Source organism: Acomys minous (genome assembly GCF_964271855.1).
Source record: "Acomys minous genome assembly, chromosome: 14".
NCBI classification, from domain to species: Eukaryota; Metazoa; Chordata; class Mammalia; order Rodentia; family Muridae; genus Acomys; species Acomys minous.
In genome coordinates, this window is record NC_140496.1 from 88,054,452 (window position 1) to 88,071,689 (window position 17,238).

General features: G+C 42.0%; 1 protein-coding gene across 4 annotated transcripts in view; it reads right to left on the reverse strand.

Moving 5' to 3' along the window:
* NPNT (nephronectin) overlaps window positions 1-17,238 on the reverse strand; it is a 64,467-nt gene that overhangs the window by 31,055 nt on the left and 16,174 nt on the right. For 2 of the 4 annotated variants that reach the window (XM_084756246.1, XM_084756248.1), the window contains exons 3-4: window positions 15,981-16,031; window positions 3,853-3,945 (exon numbers count right to left, since the gene is read on the reverse strand). In XM_084756246.1, coding sequence (XP_084612372.1) covers window positions 3,853-3,945; window positions 15,981-16,031 — 144 coding nt within the window. The remainder of the gene's footprint in view (window positions 1-3,852; window positions 3,946-15,980; window positions 16,032-17,238) is intronic. The other 2 variants (XM_084756247.1, XM_084756249.1) reach the window with 1 other exon arrangement.

Sequence of the window (17,238 nt, forward strand, 5' to 3'; positions counted from 1 at the left end):
ACAATTACAAAATGTTGACGGAGCTTAAAAGGATTCTTTGGCTACTTCACAAATAATTTCTAGCTCTGTTCTATTTTCTTTATAAAAATTATGATGGTAATCTTCCTTTCCAAAGAAAAAAATATAAATTAATAATCCATCATTCTCATACCATTAATAACCAAAAGAGAAATTAATATGTGACTTTCATCATCACCAGAAGGAGAAAACAAAACCAAATTGTACAAATAATGACATAATCAACTAAGCCCATTTAGAATATTGAAGTTTAAATGACCAATTTAAGATTTGTCTTATATCGTTAAATTGGTAATAATAGTTCAAAATTTAAAAAAAGTTGAAAATCCATTAAATATTGATCTTATCTAAATCATAATACAATAGATCATCATGCTTTCACCCAAAAATAAAAATCTTATTTCATAGTTGGTTCACATTTATTTACAATGAGCACTGGAGGCTTTAAAAAACAATGTTAACCATTGTCATTGTCTTTAACCAACTACTGTGAGAAGACTGCGCTCAAAGCACAGCGCCTTTGCTTTCTGTTTTACAACACACTCTGTTTACCGACCACTTACTCTAAAGCAAAGGCACATTTGTTTATGGGGCTGGAACTTTTAAAAGGCAAGGCTGTCAGTATCACCACAATTAGGGTGAAAGCACCTACAATTGTGCACAGTAAGGCCATTTACAATCTTCTGTAAGCTGCACACCCAGACACATAGCCCGGTTCTATGCTGTTCTTTCCTTGGGATGAGGAATTCAACATAAGAAACAGAAGCCAATCTAAAACCCTAGTGATCAGTATCTATAAATGGTTTCTTCTGAGATGAATATGAAACATGCATTTAGAACAGTGTCTTAATTTCCTTTTTTTTTTCCTAATTTATCCATATTACATCTGGATCGTATCCTCCCACTCCCATGCCCCCTCCCTCTTCCGCCCTATTCTCCTCCTCTAGACCTCTGGCAAGGAAGGCCCTCCTCCCCCACTGTCTGACCACAGCCTATCAGGTCTCACCAGGAGACCTGCTTCCCCTTCCTCAGTGTGCCGCCCTGCCAAGGGGAAATGAGCAAATCAGGGGCACCAGAGTCCATGTCAGAGGCAGTCCCCACTCCCCACCCCCCTGCAACCATGGAGACTGCGCTGTCCATTGGCTGCATCTGAACAGGGGGGTCTATGTTCTCTGCATGCATTGTCCTTGGTGCATCAGTTTGTGCAGGGCCCCCTGGGTTCAGATCAGCAGACCTTGATGGCCTTGAGGATATATTTTCATGCTAAGAATAATCCTCCAGGTGATAACGATAATTTACATTCTAAAAAGAATTCCTCGGTGGGACAACTGTAAAGGGATTATGTATAATAGTATTCTTTCTTGGATGGATGGATTTGTTTGGGCAGAGATGCTGAAGGAGAAGGAAACAGGTGTGTAAAACATTAGTGGAAGATAACAACGGGAGAGCTAATGATTAAATACAATTTTGTCAGAATTTGAGTTCCAATTCCATCCCCTGTGAAAGGCATGTGCCTTACAGTCTGCTAATGATTTCAAAACCATAATTTGATTTTTTGTTTTGTTTTGTTTTATTTATTTATTTTTTATTTAATTAATTTATTCCGCTTACAACTCAGTTGTTATCCCATCACTTGTATCCTCCTGTTCCTCCCTCCCTCCCTCTTTCACCCTCTTCCCATCCCCTAGGTCTATGACCAAGGGGGACCTCCTCCCCCACTATATGGTCATAGGCTATCAAGTTTCATCTTGGTAGCCTGCTTATTCTTTCTCTGAGTGCCATCAGGCCTCCCCACCAAGGGGAAGTGGTCAAATATGGGGCACCAGAGTTCATGTCCCAGTCAGTCCCTGCTCTCCACATAACTGTGGAGAATGTCCTGTCCATTGGGTAGATCAGAGTAGGGGTTCAATGTTTACTACTTGTATTGTCCTTGGTTATACAATAGTTTGAGCAGAACAAAACCATAACTTTGTATCTGATCTAGAGCAATGAATCCAGAGAGTGACTCAGAGGGAAGAGCAAGCCGCCTAGATCAGCCCAAGTGTAGAAAGGTTTTAGATTCAGCCAATTGAAAGCACAGCTTGTCCGGCCATTCTGGTCAAGGCCACGGAAGCCCCAAGTACACCGGGTCAGTGTCTGTTTTTCATTCAAGATGTTTATCCCACCAAGCAGGTTTCTGAGACCGCTTCTGAAGTGGCGCTGACTTAAGGTTCTTACTCCAACGCCAACTTTAATCATATGCTAACTTCCAGTTATGTGAAATTACTTCAGATTTACTGCTTCTTGACACTTCTTTCCTTGAGGAAAAAAAATCTTTTGATTTTATGTATCTCTCAGGCATTTCTACTTTATAAAAATGTGTGGGCCTAGATAAAAGCAGTTAGTTAATTTATTGTATGGCAGTTCTGCACAATTTGCTGTAGTAAGGTTTATAAGACTCCAAGCTGAGCTCACACTTTCCCAGTCCCTTCCCCCCAGCAACAGGCAGGCTCAGTTGATGGATGCAGACTGTGTAAGATGTGCTACTAAAAATCTCCAGGGAACTCTCTTAGGTTCCTATGACTCCTAAGACCAAGAGTGGTTGTGTGAACCTATCATTCAGTTAATGAATAAGTAATGTTCACTTAGCAAACATGAGGCCTGTGTTAAATCAGAAAGACTTCGAAAAGTCCTTGCTGAATGAGCCTTTCCTGCTGGGATGAGCCATGACTGCTGGTTTTGCAATCAGACATGGTTTTTTTGGTTTGTTTGTTTTGTTTTGTTTTGTTTCGAGACAGGGTTTCTCTATTTTATCTTGGCTGTCCTGGACTCACTTTATAGACCAGGCTGGCCTCAAACTCACAGTGATCTGCCTGCCTCTGCCTCCTGAGTGCTGGGATTAAAGGCGTGTGCCACCACGCCCAGCCAGACATGTTTTAAGGTACATGAATTTATTTTTCATTCTCATGTAAAACATAACTCTGGTCTTTCTGATGAAAGCTAACATTAACTTTCCTCTCTTTTTAGCTTTGTAACTCTAACAGTTGAAATTGGCAGATACAGTTAATTAAGACAAGGAACCTTGTATGGCCTTCGAGAAGAGTGAAATAATCAAGTTTCCAGTTACAAATTTTGACTAAAAACTAGCTTACCAAAATGAATGTGGGTTATGTCAGCCATAGCTCTAAGTCAACTCAGTTCTTCTCAACTAGTTGTGTTTACTTAGGCAAGATATCTAGTATCTCTGACCTTTAGGCTCTCCAGATGAAAACTGTGTCCGGTTTTGTTATTACCTATATATACCTAATTATAACAAGTGATATTTTACTTCCTAAAAGCCTTACTAACTCATTCGTGGAAAAACAAGAATTCTAGAAGGTAAGACTTTCAAACTGTATATATGTATCTATGTATGTATGTATCCATTTTTATGTCGTGTGTGTATGTATGTGTGTGTGTATATGTGTGTATGTGTTAGGCTGCAGGGATGCATGTGCCATGGCACATGTGTAGCTGTCAGAAAACAACTTTATAAATTTAGTCCCCCTTCTACCTTTATGGGTTCTAGGGCTCAAACTGAGCTTACCAGGCTTGTCCAGGAAGAGCTGATCCCTCTCCCTGCCCCAGAATGTAAGACTTGAATTACAGATATACACATTTTAGTGAGTATCCAAGAATGCAAGTAAGAGAACATCTTTTGAGAAAATATATGATTCTAAGATGTATTGTTTCTAGTTTTAATTCTTTTATAATTGGGAGATACAGCTATGACAAGGGTTGGGAAATGGTTGGGGTGAGAATTTAAAATTCTTCGTTGGGAATAGAGGCATCATGGCTTTCAAGCTGTTTTCCTACCTTGGTTGCAGGTTTTCCCAGCAAATCCAGGGTGACATTTGCACTTGTTTGGCCCGATGCACTCTCCATGTTTGCACTGTGGTTGACACACAGCTGTGGAAAGAGGACAGTGTATGTCAGTCTCAGGGTCATCAGTGCATCCTCCAATAAGCACTGAAGTCATGGACCAGCATGATGACACAAACTGATAACTTATGATAAAGTAGCCAAAGTTATAAAACCACTGTTTCCTTCCACTGTCTACACCACAAACCTGCTTGTACGCATTTATCGTACATGTAAATATGTTTGTATGTATCACTAGGGGCTGAAAAAAATTGCAAACTGTATATACTACTCAATAAAAGTAACACATAACTTTACAAAAAATGTTCACACACAGTCTCAAAACGTATTCTTTCAAGTACATGTCAACAAAGCTTTTAGTCTGAACTTCGGGGCTTATCTGACATCAATAAAGCTTTCAGACTAGGATGTGACTTGGTGGATTAGCACTTTCCTAGAATGGGGAGGCCTTGGGTTCGAGCAACAGCATGGCCAAAACCCAAAATGAAATAGATTTCTTAATAAAGAAGAGTGACAATCTAAAAATAAAGTGATCAAAAGTGAAACAAAGTTCTTAATTTCTTCTATTCACAGAAGTCTTCATCGTCTTGACCTTTTTTACCCCTGGCGTGCACCACAGTTCCTCTTGCGTTTATAGAGGCTTCCTGTGTCTCAGCAAAATTGAAAGCCCCCAGTTTAACTTTATTCTTCCCTAACAACAACATCCACTTTTCTGAAGAACTCAAGTCTTTTCCCAGTTTGGAAGTTTACTGTGTTTGCCTTGTGTCATTGGTTTGTCCACAGGGTCCTTTGCACATTGGGGACATCTGGCAATGTCTGGAGACATTTTGTGCTTTCCTGCCGTATAGGGAATAGAGCACATCCCATAATGTTTAGATATCCTACGTACAAACAAACTGTCCAAATGACACCAGAATGTTATCAAGCCAAGGATGGGAAATGCTGTCCTACTCTGCCCAATATGTTCATAATGTAATGGCAGATACTATAACAAATGAAAAATAACAGCATAATTGCTGACTTCAAGGAACTCACAATTGAAAGAGACAAAACTTTTCTACATTCCTATTTTAGATTTATTTTATTTTTAAGTGTGTGTTCCCTGTGTGTGTGTATGTAAATATGTGAATGTGTGATACACAGGTGTCCAAAGAATCCAAAAGAGGGCATCAGATCCCTCAGAGCTGGAGCTATAGGCTGTTGTGAGCCACCTAACATGGGTGTTGTGAAACAAAGTTCACAACAAGAGTGATCCACATCTTAAAACACCGAGACATTGCTGCAACCCATCACACATGTTTTCAATTCAAGACAATATTTATGTAGAGGCATAATGGTTAGAAAAATAGACAATGCATAAAGACATCACCACATACGGACTTGAGCAGAAAGCCTCATAAAAACAAGTGTGCTGGATCATGAAACACAGGAACAGAGAAGGAAGATGTCCCATAGAGAAGAGAAATGTGCAGCAAAGATACCCATAGGATAGTGGGGGGGACACTCAGGGGGCCTGGGTAGCTGACAGCATGAGTACATGCTCATGGAAGAAGAAGAAGCAACCATTCGTGCTAGGTATGGGATGACGGTCTTCTGAGACTCTCAAACTAAGGAGTGTTACCTTATCTGCAGGACACGGATGAATCTGCAAGGCTTGCATGGTCAGGAGAACTACTGTATAAATGTTAAAGCTGTGAGGACACTGGTGTGGTGAAGGTATGTGAGATGAACCGGAAATAATTCTGACGTAAGGAAAGCAATGACGTCAGAGAAATTAAAGTTCAGGCTAGACCCAGGCAGCCATGGTTCGTGTTCATGACAGGAAGAGATGAGCTGCAGTAACCATCAGGTGAAAAGCAGACAGGACTTGACCTAGGGCAACGCAGACACCACGCCTCTGCTCTCTGAAGCCTTGGATGCCTGTTCCTCCCTGTACCAGCCCACACTTGGCTCCATTCTGGGACACACTTCCAGTGTCCTCAGGCAATTTTCAAACATTTCCTCCGAGACTCCTGCAAACCAACACACCCCCTGGGTTTGTTTTGGACATCTGCTCCATCTGTTCCCTCAGCTCTTGTGTGCCGCTGTTACTGTCAGCCTATGCTTTATGCCGTTAGGTCTGAGGACTCCTATCCCTGGTGGAGAATCAAAGCATACAGAGGAAGATGGACACAACATGGAGAGAAGAACGTGGAGACTCCTTAGCCTCTGACGTTAGTCACAGCACACAGTCAGTGGGAAAGAAGTGTGCTCCTTCTGAGAAGCACTGAGCTTTCTAGAAAGCCCTTCCAATATTGCTCTCAGTGAACGGGAAACAGTTCATCCTGAATGCAGGATTTTTAAAGAAAGTCCTTCAACCATGGTTCCCTGTAATATCTAGGCTTCAGCATCAAGAAACGCAAGTGTGAAAAAAAATTTTCATTTTAAAAAGGAAATACTGCCTGGTGCCGTGGTTCACATCTATAATCCCAGCACTCAGGGAGGCAGAGGCAGGTGAATCTCTGTGAGTTCGAGGCCAGCCTGGTCTACAAAGTGAGTCTAGGACAGCCAAGGCTACACTGAGAAACCCTGTCTCAAAAAAAAAAAAAAAAAAAAAGAGGCAAGTATTCCAGGGCTGGTGGATGGATGGTTCAGCAGGTAAGGGTGCCCTCCCACTAAATCTGATGACCTTTGACCTCGAGGAAGGATCTACATGGTAGAAGGAAGGAAGTATCAAGTCCCACAAGCTGCCCTCTGACTTCCACATGCACCATGTCACATGTGCATGCACACACATACAGGAATCAATAAATACTTTAAAAACTTTTAAGAGTGCTATCCCATCGGCCGTAACATTTTTTATATGAATGTAACCTAAATAATCAAGTCTCCTGAGGTACCCAGAATGGTGAACTTTCTTTAAAAGGTACCATTCATATTTGGTATATTTAAATCAAAGTGATAACGCCATAGGATAATTGGAATTGAAAAATATCTGTGAAGATATGAAAGGGAAGCTTTAACAATACCACTTATAAACATGAGGCTCACTCAGCGGACACTTTGCAGTACAACCTTGCAGCCTCCAGGTTGCCTTTGACCTCTGACCAGGTACTGGCCATCCGCTCATGGTTTTCTACTCACAAAGGTTGGGTTTGTTTGGTTGGTTTTTTTTGTGTGTGTGTGTGTCCTCTCCCCTTTTTATTTGTTCAGCAGGATGCCCTAATCTTAGGTGCATCAATTGTACACACTCCAACAGGTCAGGGCTGTTAATGGTTCTGCCAAGTTTGGGGAGTCAGTTATTTAAGGAAAACTGCTGGCTGTGATTCTACCTGAAGGAACTAGCAATTACAGATTACCAAGCAGCTACGAAGAGCAGTAGAACACACACAGAGCTGACACAATTATTTTCTTAACAGAAAATTAATGCTTTATACGTTCTTTCATACAAGGACTTCCCCGCCCTCCCCCCCAGTCTTGGCTTTAGGTCTGGGATGGAAATCGGTAAATACGTATCAAACACTTACTACACTCAATGTGTCACACTGCACGCCTTCGAGTGTGGACAGTGACTAAATCCACAGAGCCTCAGGTCTGAACCACGATCATAGAGAGCAACTGTTAAAAGGGAGGCCTCAGGATATGAACAGGTGGGGGAGGGGGAGGCAGTGAGGGGGGGCTCTCACTGAGTGGGTAGTGTTCTTGTAGGCTACCCCGTGAAGTGCTTACAACAGCAGATGAGATCAAAGGATGGCCAGGATAGCTCATAAGGCCAGCGGGATTCTTCGGATTCCTACCTTTCCGGTTCCTTTTTGCCTTACCACAGAATGTCCTTTTGGTTTCTATCCCCCAGTGTAGGGGGATATTTACATTTCCTAGTCTCCTTGGCAGAGGGGAGTAAGCAAAGGAGTAAAGTCTGGCTAACTCATATATAGATAAAAGTCACTGAGTGGAGCCGGTGGGATGTCACTTCGGGGAGCATGTCATAACGGCCTGTCTGTGTACTCAGTGGGAATGGAGAACCAGAACTGTTTTCTGATCAGTGACCTTGAGAATGGAAAGAAAAGTAGAGCAAGAAATCATCACATTAGGTCCATTCCCTGTTCACTGCTGCACCCAGCCACAGACAGCCCCTGACTGGTCTTGAACACTGGGCTGTGGAATATGAACGTAGCCTGTTCTTATCAAGAGGGACGAGAATATTTTGTTTTGCTTTTTGGGAGTCCTATTAGTAACTTCAGGAACAGAGATAAAGCACACCATGTTTTTTATAGCTACAATGCTACATACTCATGCAGCTATAAGAGGACCTTCATTAGTGCATATAAGTAAGCAGAGAGCACATGCCCACTTTTAAAAACTATGCAAAACTTTTGTGTAAACTGGCCTGGCTTAGTAATAACTAATTCCACTGCAACTCGTAGCATCTGTGTTACTCAGTGAACTGGGTCATCCACCTGATAAAAAAGGACAAATGATCATTTTCATCTAGTAGCAAGCTTCCAGACCGTCAAAAGGAGGTAACACCCTGGTTCTGGAGGAACTATGCCAGGCCTACAGATACTACAGGCAATCAGAGAGGACACCAGGGCTTCCCTGATCTCTGTGTGGACCACACTTGATGGTACTGCCCCTGCCACCCTCATCTAGTTCCAGCTCAGTGAATAAAGGTCACATGAGGATTGTGGACCTGATAGGCTTTTCTCCCTTCAAGATCAGTTACGAGAATGATTAAGTACGCATAGGTACACCACACGCAAACCTTACCCAGCATTCCTGTCATATCTTGGGGGGAGGTGTCTCCGAGTAACTAAGTCTTTGTTTTGACTAGAAAGAACACACATGTCTCCACATTTGAAGCAATCACAGCTCTTTGACACTTCCTCCCTTTGACTGAATTCTAAAATTTTACTCAGAACCATTCTAACTGTTGCAACTGGGGTTCTGAGAGGTCAACAGCAGTTTCAAATTCCGACAAAAATATCGAGTTATCTGAAAGCTACGAGACAGTTAATCTCACACATCAATATTATAGTGTTTCATACGTGAGTGAATCACACTGGAGGTCAAGGGCCCATGTCTGGATTAATAAGGGACATGTTGAGATGCCAAGGGGACAGCTGTTCTGGAAAGCAATGAGGACAGAACCAGTCCAAGCTCCATCCTTACTTTATGCTTCTTAATGTAAGAATGCGCCTGAGTCCTTGGGTGTCATCTGTAACCCTTGCCATCTTGCCCTGCCTTCTCCTCCAGGTCCCTTTACTTAGGAACAAGGTGACAAAGGTTATCCAAGAGTGGACAATACAGGCGGTAAACCTTAAACCCCTACCCAGATCTAGCCAATGGACGGAACACTCTCCACAGTAGAGTGGAGAGTGGGATATTACTTTCTCACATACTCTGGTGCCTCACCTTTGACCATGTCCCCTGGAGGGGGAGACCTGGTGGCACTCAGAGGAAGGACAGCAGGTTACCAAGAGGAGACTTGATACCCTATGAACATATACAGGGGGAGGTAATCCCCCTCAGGAACAGTCATAGGGGAGGGGAGTAAGGGGAAAATGGGAGGGAGGGAAGAATGGGAGAATACAAGGGAGGGGATAACCATTGAGATGTAACAAGAATAAATTAATAATAATAATAAAAAATATTAACATAAAAAAAAGAGTGGAGCAAAAGAACAAACAGCTGTAAGATTGAGAGACATTTGGAGAGCTCCCATAGCTCCCAGCCACTCCACTGAGTTGATTTGGATAGATGTGAAGAAAAAAATTGCAAATATGAAGAGAATCTCTTTTTCCAAGTGCAGTTGACCTTGGAAGAGAAAATTACTAAAAGTAACATGAAATCCCTCACTGCTTATTTATAGAACCTGGCAGGGACGAAGACAGAGGTTTATAAAGAACGATCGGAAAGAGCCCTGAGCCATCACACATCCTATGCAGAACAGAACCCACCATGCAAGATCTTCAGAGGAAAATAACTCTGACTCACCCCAAACACTGTATAACACCAAGCAAGTATCCAACAAGGTCAAAATACTAAATTTCTGATGTAATTAAGAACAGCGGAAAGTACCTCAGATTCTTATTTAAAAGGCTATCTAGTGAATGTTCTCTTGAACACTAAACTAAAAACCATTTAATGTGGCTGAATGTCTTGTGGTAGTACCCACACGAGGAGGAGACAAGTGGCTGTTGTCCGCACAGCCTGAGTGAGTGGCGCAATTTCAGTAAAAATTTCTTAGTGCAGGTCTACTACTCCTCTGGTGGGTTAAGAAAGATGAGGAAGGCTGGCATGCGATGTAATTTGGAAGATAGAAAAGAGAGGTTATGATAAAGTACTAAGCTGAAAGGAATGGGAGTATGGAATGGTGGTCAAATGCAAATGGTATTTAAGTGACATTTCTAAGGAAAAGTTGCCTTGAAGAAACAGTCTATAATTTCCAGGGACTCTAAAGAAACCTGCTAGAATACTTCAAAATAAAATAATCTCTTTATTCTATTGTTTGTTGTGTACACAAACACTTGAGTCTGAAGCGTTAATGAAGTATTGCTATATCAAAGAAGGGGAATTTTTTGTGACTTTTGCAAATATTAAATCAATATTATGACATTTCCTAGACTAACATGACGTGGGATATTTGTGAATTTGACCTTTCAGGTTTCTTTTTAAGAAAATTATTAGTTGTTCCCAATTTGACTCATAGAAAAACTTGGCCAAAACGTGATAATCTAAATACCTATTAGTATAAAACTGGTTAAGTAAGAGAGGAAACAATTGTTTTTCTCCCTCTGGCATGCAGACTTCAATCCAGGCCTACAGCATCACTGGAGGGCCCTCCCTAGACCATGATTTGGGCATGGTATTCTCCCTATACTCACGTGGGGGTGGGGGGCTCCCTTTCATTCAACTTGCCTAATCGCTCTTAGTTGAGCCCTTGGGATATCATTCAAACCATATCTTATGTCTGAATTCTTCCCAGACCACCAGCTTCATCACCAATCACAGACAGCTAACTGCAGCTCCCAGGAAGCAACACTCTAGAATCTCTGTGCTGTCACACAGAGGGCCACTCTCCCTTTGACTGCGAGACTCATATCTGGACAGGGTCAGAACTCAGTTTAACCATCACTATCTACAAAAACTGGCTTTAGCCTCTTGTACTAAGTACAGCCCTCCCCCAGGGCTTTCCTAAGCCTCTACAAAGATGTCTATTATAAATCAAAAATACATACATTTCTGTATACATATTTCACAGTATATTTTAGGAGTTTTACAGATCTAGCTCCCAGACCTTGACTTCTTTAAATATACCAAAGTTCCTTTGAAACACAATGCAGTCTTCTGACAAAGACAGCCATGACAGGTATACAAGGTGTTAAAAGAACACAGCAGAATTTTTCTGTATGGAGGTGGGAGTTAGAACGATGCCAGCGATGGCTTTCAAGACTGTGCACCGAATCTGACCGGATGAGTATAAACTTGTCACGTGGGCAAGTATAAATTCAGAACAAGCAGCAGAAGAATGGCCAGAAAGTCACAGGACAAAGCAGAGGGCCTGCACCTGAAGGGGCCATGCAATACTTAAAGAGAAAAGAAGAAGAAAGAAACCCTTTAAACAGTAGGCAACCCGAAGATCCCAGTGAGACAGGATCCTACCCACAGCTGTGAACAATCACTGGCTCATGCACAGTCGATTAAAAGCATGGAAGCTGGTTTCCTTCTTTAACCTTAAGAGAGAGTTAATGAAATATTAAGTCACAAGGGAGGCAGACTAAAGATGTTCATTTTCACAGTAACTTGTCCTTCCTAAAAATAGTAATCTGCTTACTGAGATCATATCTCCTTCATGTTTTTGTTCTTGTGTTTTCGAGACAGGGTCCTTACAAAACGCCATCTGGCCTGAAGCTCACTACTTAGACCAGCCCCTGCCTCCCAAGTGCTGAGATTAAATGCACGTGCCGCCAGGCCTGGCTCCTACTACATGGCAATTGCTATCTCTTACACATTTACAAGTGTACTGAGCTGAATGGACTGCACGCTGCGACAGAAGAAATAACGTTGGTCTACAAACCACCACAATAGCATGAGGTAGCATGAACCAGGCTCAGGCAAACGTAAAAGCAAAGTGTCGAGGAGGGGACGGAGGTCAGCTGTGGCGGGTAAGGACAGCATACACGACAGTGATGTTTGAGCTGGGGCTGACTGAGTTAGGAGAGCATCTGCACTGTAAAAGCAGCCCTGCCCATCCAGGCAACCATTCACTTTCATCCAAACATGTCTATAATTAGAAACAGTAGTGACGGGAGACAGAAGAGGCTAACCAGAGGGAAGGAGAATCTGCTTACAGACGATGACTTTCTTCCCAGCTCTTGATATAAAGAAATGCTGAATCGTTGGTTCTATTCAAATATGGGCCAAAGGGTAAACGGGAAGGCATTTTTACACAAACGAAAGCTTTTAGAAAACATTTCAGCAAATATGACACGGCTTTGCCTAGGACACATTCTTCTTTGTGACAATTACCAAGCTGGCTGGAAGGGTCAAAGAGCACGAGGAAGATAGGAGTCGTCAGTGGGGGGAGGGGGACCCAGAATCACCCTGCGCCTGCCAGAGCCCCCCTCTGGAATACAACAAACTTTTCCACTTTAAATTCTCAAGAGTGCTCCACACTTAGCACATCCCAAGCTGCCGTCAACATCCGCACCTTCTCCTGTGTGTTCTCTAGCTTACCAAGTAACACCCTGGAAACGCTTGCGTCCTGGTCGCCTCCGTCTCCCTCAGTCCTCCACAACAGCCACTTTGTTGGACTGAGTGTGCGCCAGTCCCCAAGTTAAGTGCTCTATAAGTATGTACTCGTTTACCCCTTACTTAAAATTCCTATGAGCTAGGACTCTTATCTGCCTCTCATCATAATGGCATTGTACACAGAGAAGATCCTCACAAAACACTGTCCCGCTGTGGCCTTAATGCTGTGCCCCTCTATCCATTCTGTTTTTAGGATTTTTTTCAGTACCTTCCTATCTTTTTTGTTCCTACCACTACTTAAAAACAAGTCTAACTTTTTGCCGTGGGCTGTAAAAACTCCAGCTCTGAACTTCAAATAGTTATTCCTTAAGTTGCCAAAGAGGAAGTTCCAAAATTAGCCCCAAACCTCAAATGCCTGCACGTGCCAGGCGTTTGCCCTGAAGGAAGTGAGCCCGGCTAAAACGGAGTGCATGCTTCTTCCATCCGGGTTGCTGCTTAACAAACTCTAGCCCACTGGTTCCCTGAAGTGATGCCAAGGTAATGATTTCCAACACTATCTGTGACATCCATGTTTCCTGTGAAACACTGACAATTTCAAAAATAAGGTAAAATACCCTGACCAGAAAGAAATCCACCTTTGTTAGGTTTGACTCATCAGCCCCAGATGGTATGCTCTCAAATAGTATGCAGTTTCCTTGATAAAAATCTTTAGCGCGGTCCTTCATTACCTTGTGGTCAAGGCTAATCTACTTTATATGACATCAAGGGCTCCCAGAGACATCCTTACTTGCGTCTCTTATCAGACATCCGTCAAGCACTTATCCCACTGCTGAACTTGGATTCTCACATTTCCTGGAATGCGTCAGTTTGATTTCTGAGATCTTTGCACAGTTAGAACACTGTCTGCCAAGAGTGCCCTTCTCTTGCCTAAGCCATCACAAGTTAGCTGTGCCGTGACAGCCCACGTTCCTGGTCTACAGTGTTGTCCACTGAGAGGCACTCTCACAGAGTCCAGCATCAAAGTACATCACATTACAATACATCTTTCTCATCCAGTGCTGCCGTGGTCTGTGGACCTTGACCACGGATGCAGAGCAGGATGAAGGCCTGGGCCTTCGTTTTACTGGAAGGATGTCTGCATTGGTGAGCCCAAGATCAAGCACGTCGTTCCACTCAATCCATATGTGTTGAACAGATGGATTAACCGAACACCATGGGGCCTTCCAACTCCTTATTGCTCCTACTCAGCAGGGAGAGTCTTCCCTCAACTCCCTCAACTCTTCTTAAAAGTTTCACTTATTATTACTCGGGGAGGGGAGACACAGACGTGCAGGTACCATGGGATGCATGCGCAACCAGTCCTTTCCTGTCTACTTTTAAAATGGTTCTGGGAGCTGAACTCAGGTCACCTGGCAGAGGGCACGTGCCATGGGGCCATCTGGTGTGGCCACCCTCAATAATTTATCCTAACTTTTTCCTATGATAGACTTATAAAAGGAATAAAGACCAATCATCTTATATGACCAAGTTCCTTGAGAGAAAAGGTCCATGCTCTGTTCCCTTTGTGCATCCCTGGCTCCTAATTTTAGCTCCTAGTAAATCGAAGTAACTGTAAATGCTAAGGTTCCACAGCTCAACTCTATTTTCTTCTGGTTATTTCAAGTGCAAGCACTGTGAGCTAACCAAAACTGTTCCACTGAGGGTTTGGGCAAAGACATTATTCACAACATGGGAAGGAAACGGTGCCAACCAAAGAAAGCACTCCAGCCAAAGGCTTTATTCTAGCAGTGAACAACCAGAAAATTTTCCTACTGCCAATTAATTCTTAGCTGTAAAAGACGAACATGAGAAACAAAAGGCAATTTAAATATGTTATGCTCTGTGTTTCCTACAATGCAGGGGAACACAGCTCAGAGCTCTGTTTGTAGTCTACATGCAGACCAACACATTCATCAAGGACTGTCTAAACATTACTTGACATGACAATGTGGATGGGGAAATATCACAGGCACCCACCCCTAGATCAAAAACTGCCGGCAATTAACAACAACTGAGAGAGGGAAAATTAGTCTTCCCCCAAAACATATTTATATATAAGCAACACTGAATGGTCTCATTAGGTTGCATTTATATATTTATTTGTATATACATATGTAACAACAATTAAAGAAAAAGGGCCATCAATATGAGGTGAGGATGAGAGAGGTTGGAGGGAGGAGAGAATAATGTAATTATATCTTAATTTTAAAAATTTAAAGGGAATTGTTTTGGAATATTGAATCTGGTGGTCTACACCTGTAATCCCAGCACTTGGGAGGTCAAGGCAGTAAGATTCAGAATTTGATTTCAGCCTGGACTATATAATGAGTTTGTTTAAAGCTGGCCTGGGGGTACATAGAGATACGTGACAACCTTACCAGGCAAGGATGGGAGAAAGAGAGAAAGAGGGGTGAGGAGAGAAGAGAAGAGAAGAGAAGAGAAGAGAAGAGAAGAGAAGAGAAGAGAAGAGAAGAGAAGAGAAAATTGTTCAGTAGGCAGCATTCTACTTATAGCCAGAAACCAACCTAAAAAAGTTTTATTGATTTTTGTCACCAAATGTTCTTATTGAAATCCTACCTTTAAATGGTCTTCAGTGACATGGGATGGCCTCCTGTAGCAACCACCTTGTGCTGCCTCCTTAGAAAGACTACTGCAGGCTGGAATTTGGTATGGTCTCACCCAAATTAATCACTTAAACGGCAAACGTCTTGCCAAGTGACCTTACTCACTGCTCACATGTTTGAACCAGTGAATACTTTTGCACCAAAGCATCAGGAGGAAGGTATAATCAATACACAACTTGTTATTCAATATAGTAAAAAGTATTTCTTACCTGGATTGTTCCATGGAAAATTAGTAAACAAGAAACACAAATCCCACGGGTTAGTGATGGGCTGGTGTTAGTAACTTCACTTGGTGGAGTTTTTTTTTTTTCTACATTTGCTTCTTTAAATATTAAAAATTTATACTGTCCTTTAGGTTAGAATGGAGGTCAGTTTATTAGATTTGTAAAACAAGAGGGAGAAATAAGAGTCAAAAGGGAAAAATTTAAGCTAATAACTCAGTTAAAGTTACCTTAGAGAACAAAAGGGGGACCCAAAAAACAAAGCAAAACAAAACAAACAACAAGAACAAAACCCCCACATATCTATGGAATAGAGTGCCCCGAAATAAGCCACTCAAAACTAAGTAGTGTTAAACCTTGCTTACAGCTTTATAGAGTATCATTTAGATGTTATGGCTTTCAAAGGAGAAATTAGCCAAAATTATGTCAAGAAATATGTTCCTCTAACCTTTGAGCTGGCACCTTATCCTTGCTAGTCTCTGCCTTAAGACGTAGAAAGCTGCAAAACAAATGGCCAAAAAAAGAAATTCCAGATCTTTTCTCTGTAAGGAGGCAGGCCTTGGGTATGCCCAGCGTGTTACATTCCCGGAGACTTACACACATTCAATTTTCAGTGCTTTTCTGAAACAACAAAAAAATCTAGGACATGTTTAAAATAGTAGTATTTTAGTCATCATTTTGTTATTAGAAAACATTTTGTAACAAAAATATTAAGCAATGATTGAACTTACGCTATTCTTCTATAGCCCAAGTCCTTTTAAAAACTTTTTTTTTTTTTTTTAGTGCGTGTGTGTGTCTGGGGGTGGGGAGGGGGTGTGCAGGTGCATGTGTACCACAGTGTGTGGAGATCAGAAGTCAACTTGTCGGAGGTGGTTCTCTCCTGCAGCCATGTGGGTCCCAGGGATCAAACTCAGGCCCTCATGGCCAGCAGCAAGCATCTTTAACCACTGAGCAACATCAACAGCCACCTATATTCCAAATTCTAATGAAAGATTTCAGAGCTTTTGTAATACTGTATCTTTCAATATTTCATTTTCAGAACATTAATTGTTGGTCCCTGGAGTCAGTATCCTTTTATTTAAATGAATTTTGGACAAAGCATCTGAAGAAAAATGAAACACTTGGGCTCAGTCAACACCCAGGCTGGTAATGCTTGCGTCAGTACGTGCTCACTTACCTTTTCCTCATACACTGCATGCTCCCTTTTCTCTCCAGCTTTGGGAAAAACGTATTAAAGTTTGTTTTCTTCCCTTTCACAGCACTGTCTTCTTGCATGGCTGCTTTGGTTGTCAATAGCAACAAGAATTAACTGCAAAACCTCAGCCATTTCTCTCGGAGATGCACAAACAGCCAGTTAAATGAAAGTAAAGGAAAGCAAATCACAACACTACAAACAGTGGTCAGTGTTGGAGCAGCCTAGAGTGCTAGGGGTGAGAGAAGAGATGGTTCCATTACTGCTCTTTTGGGGGAATACCTTCCCTCTTTAAAACACCCACTTTAACACATGATCATTTTGTGTATCAGTCTAACTTAATGGAGTCTTTTTTTTTTTTTTTTTGAGTATCAGAAGAAAAACCTGCAGGTCCAATTTGACTCAACAAAAGCAAAGCAACAATTTAGTTATTCACCCAGAATGATTACAGAGTATTCCTAAAGGCAAACATTTGTTTGCCAGATTATTTTTGTTGTTTATATGTGACGTGATG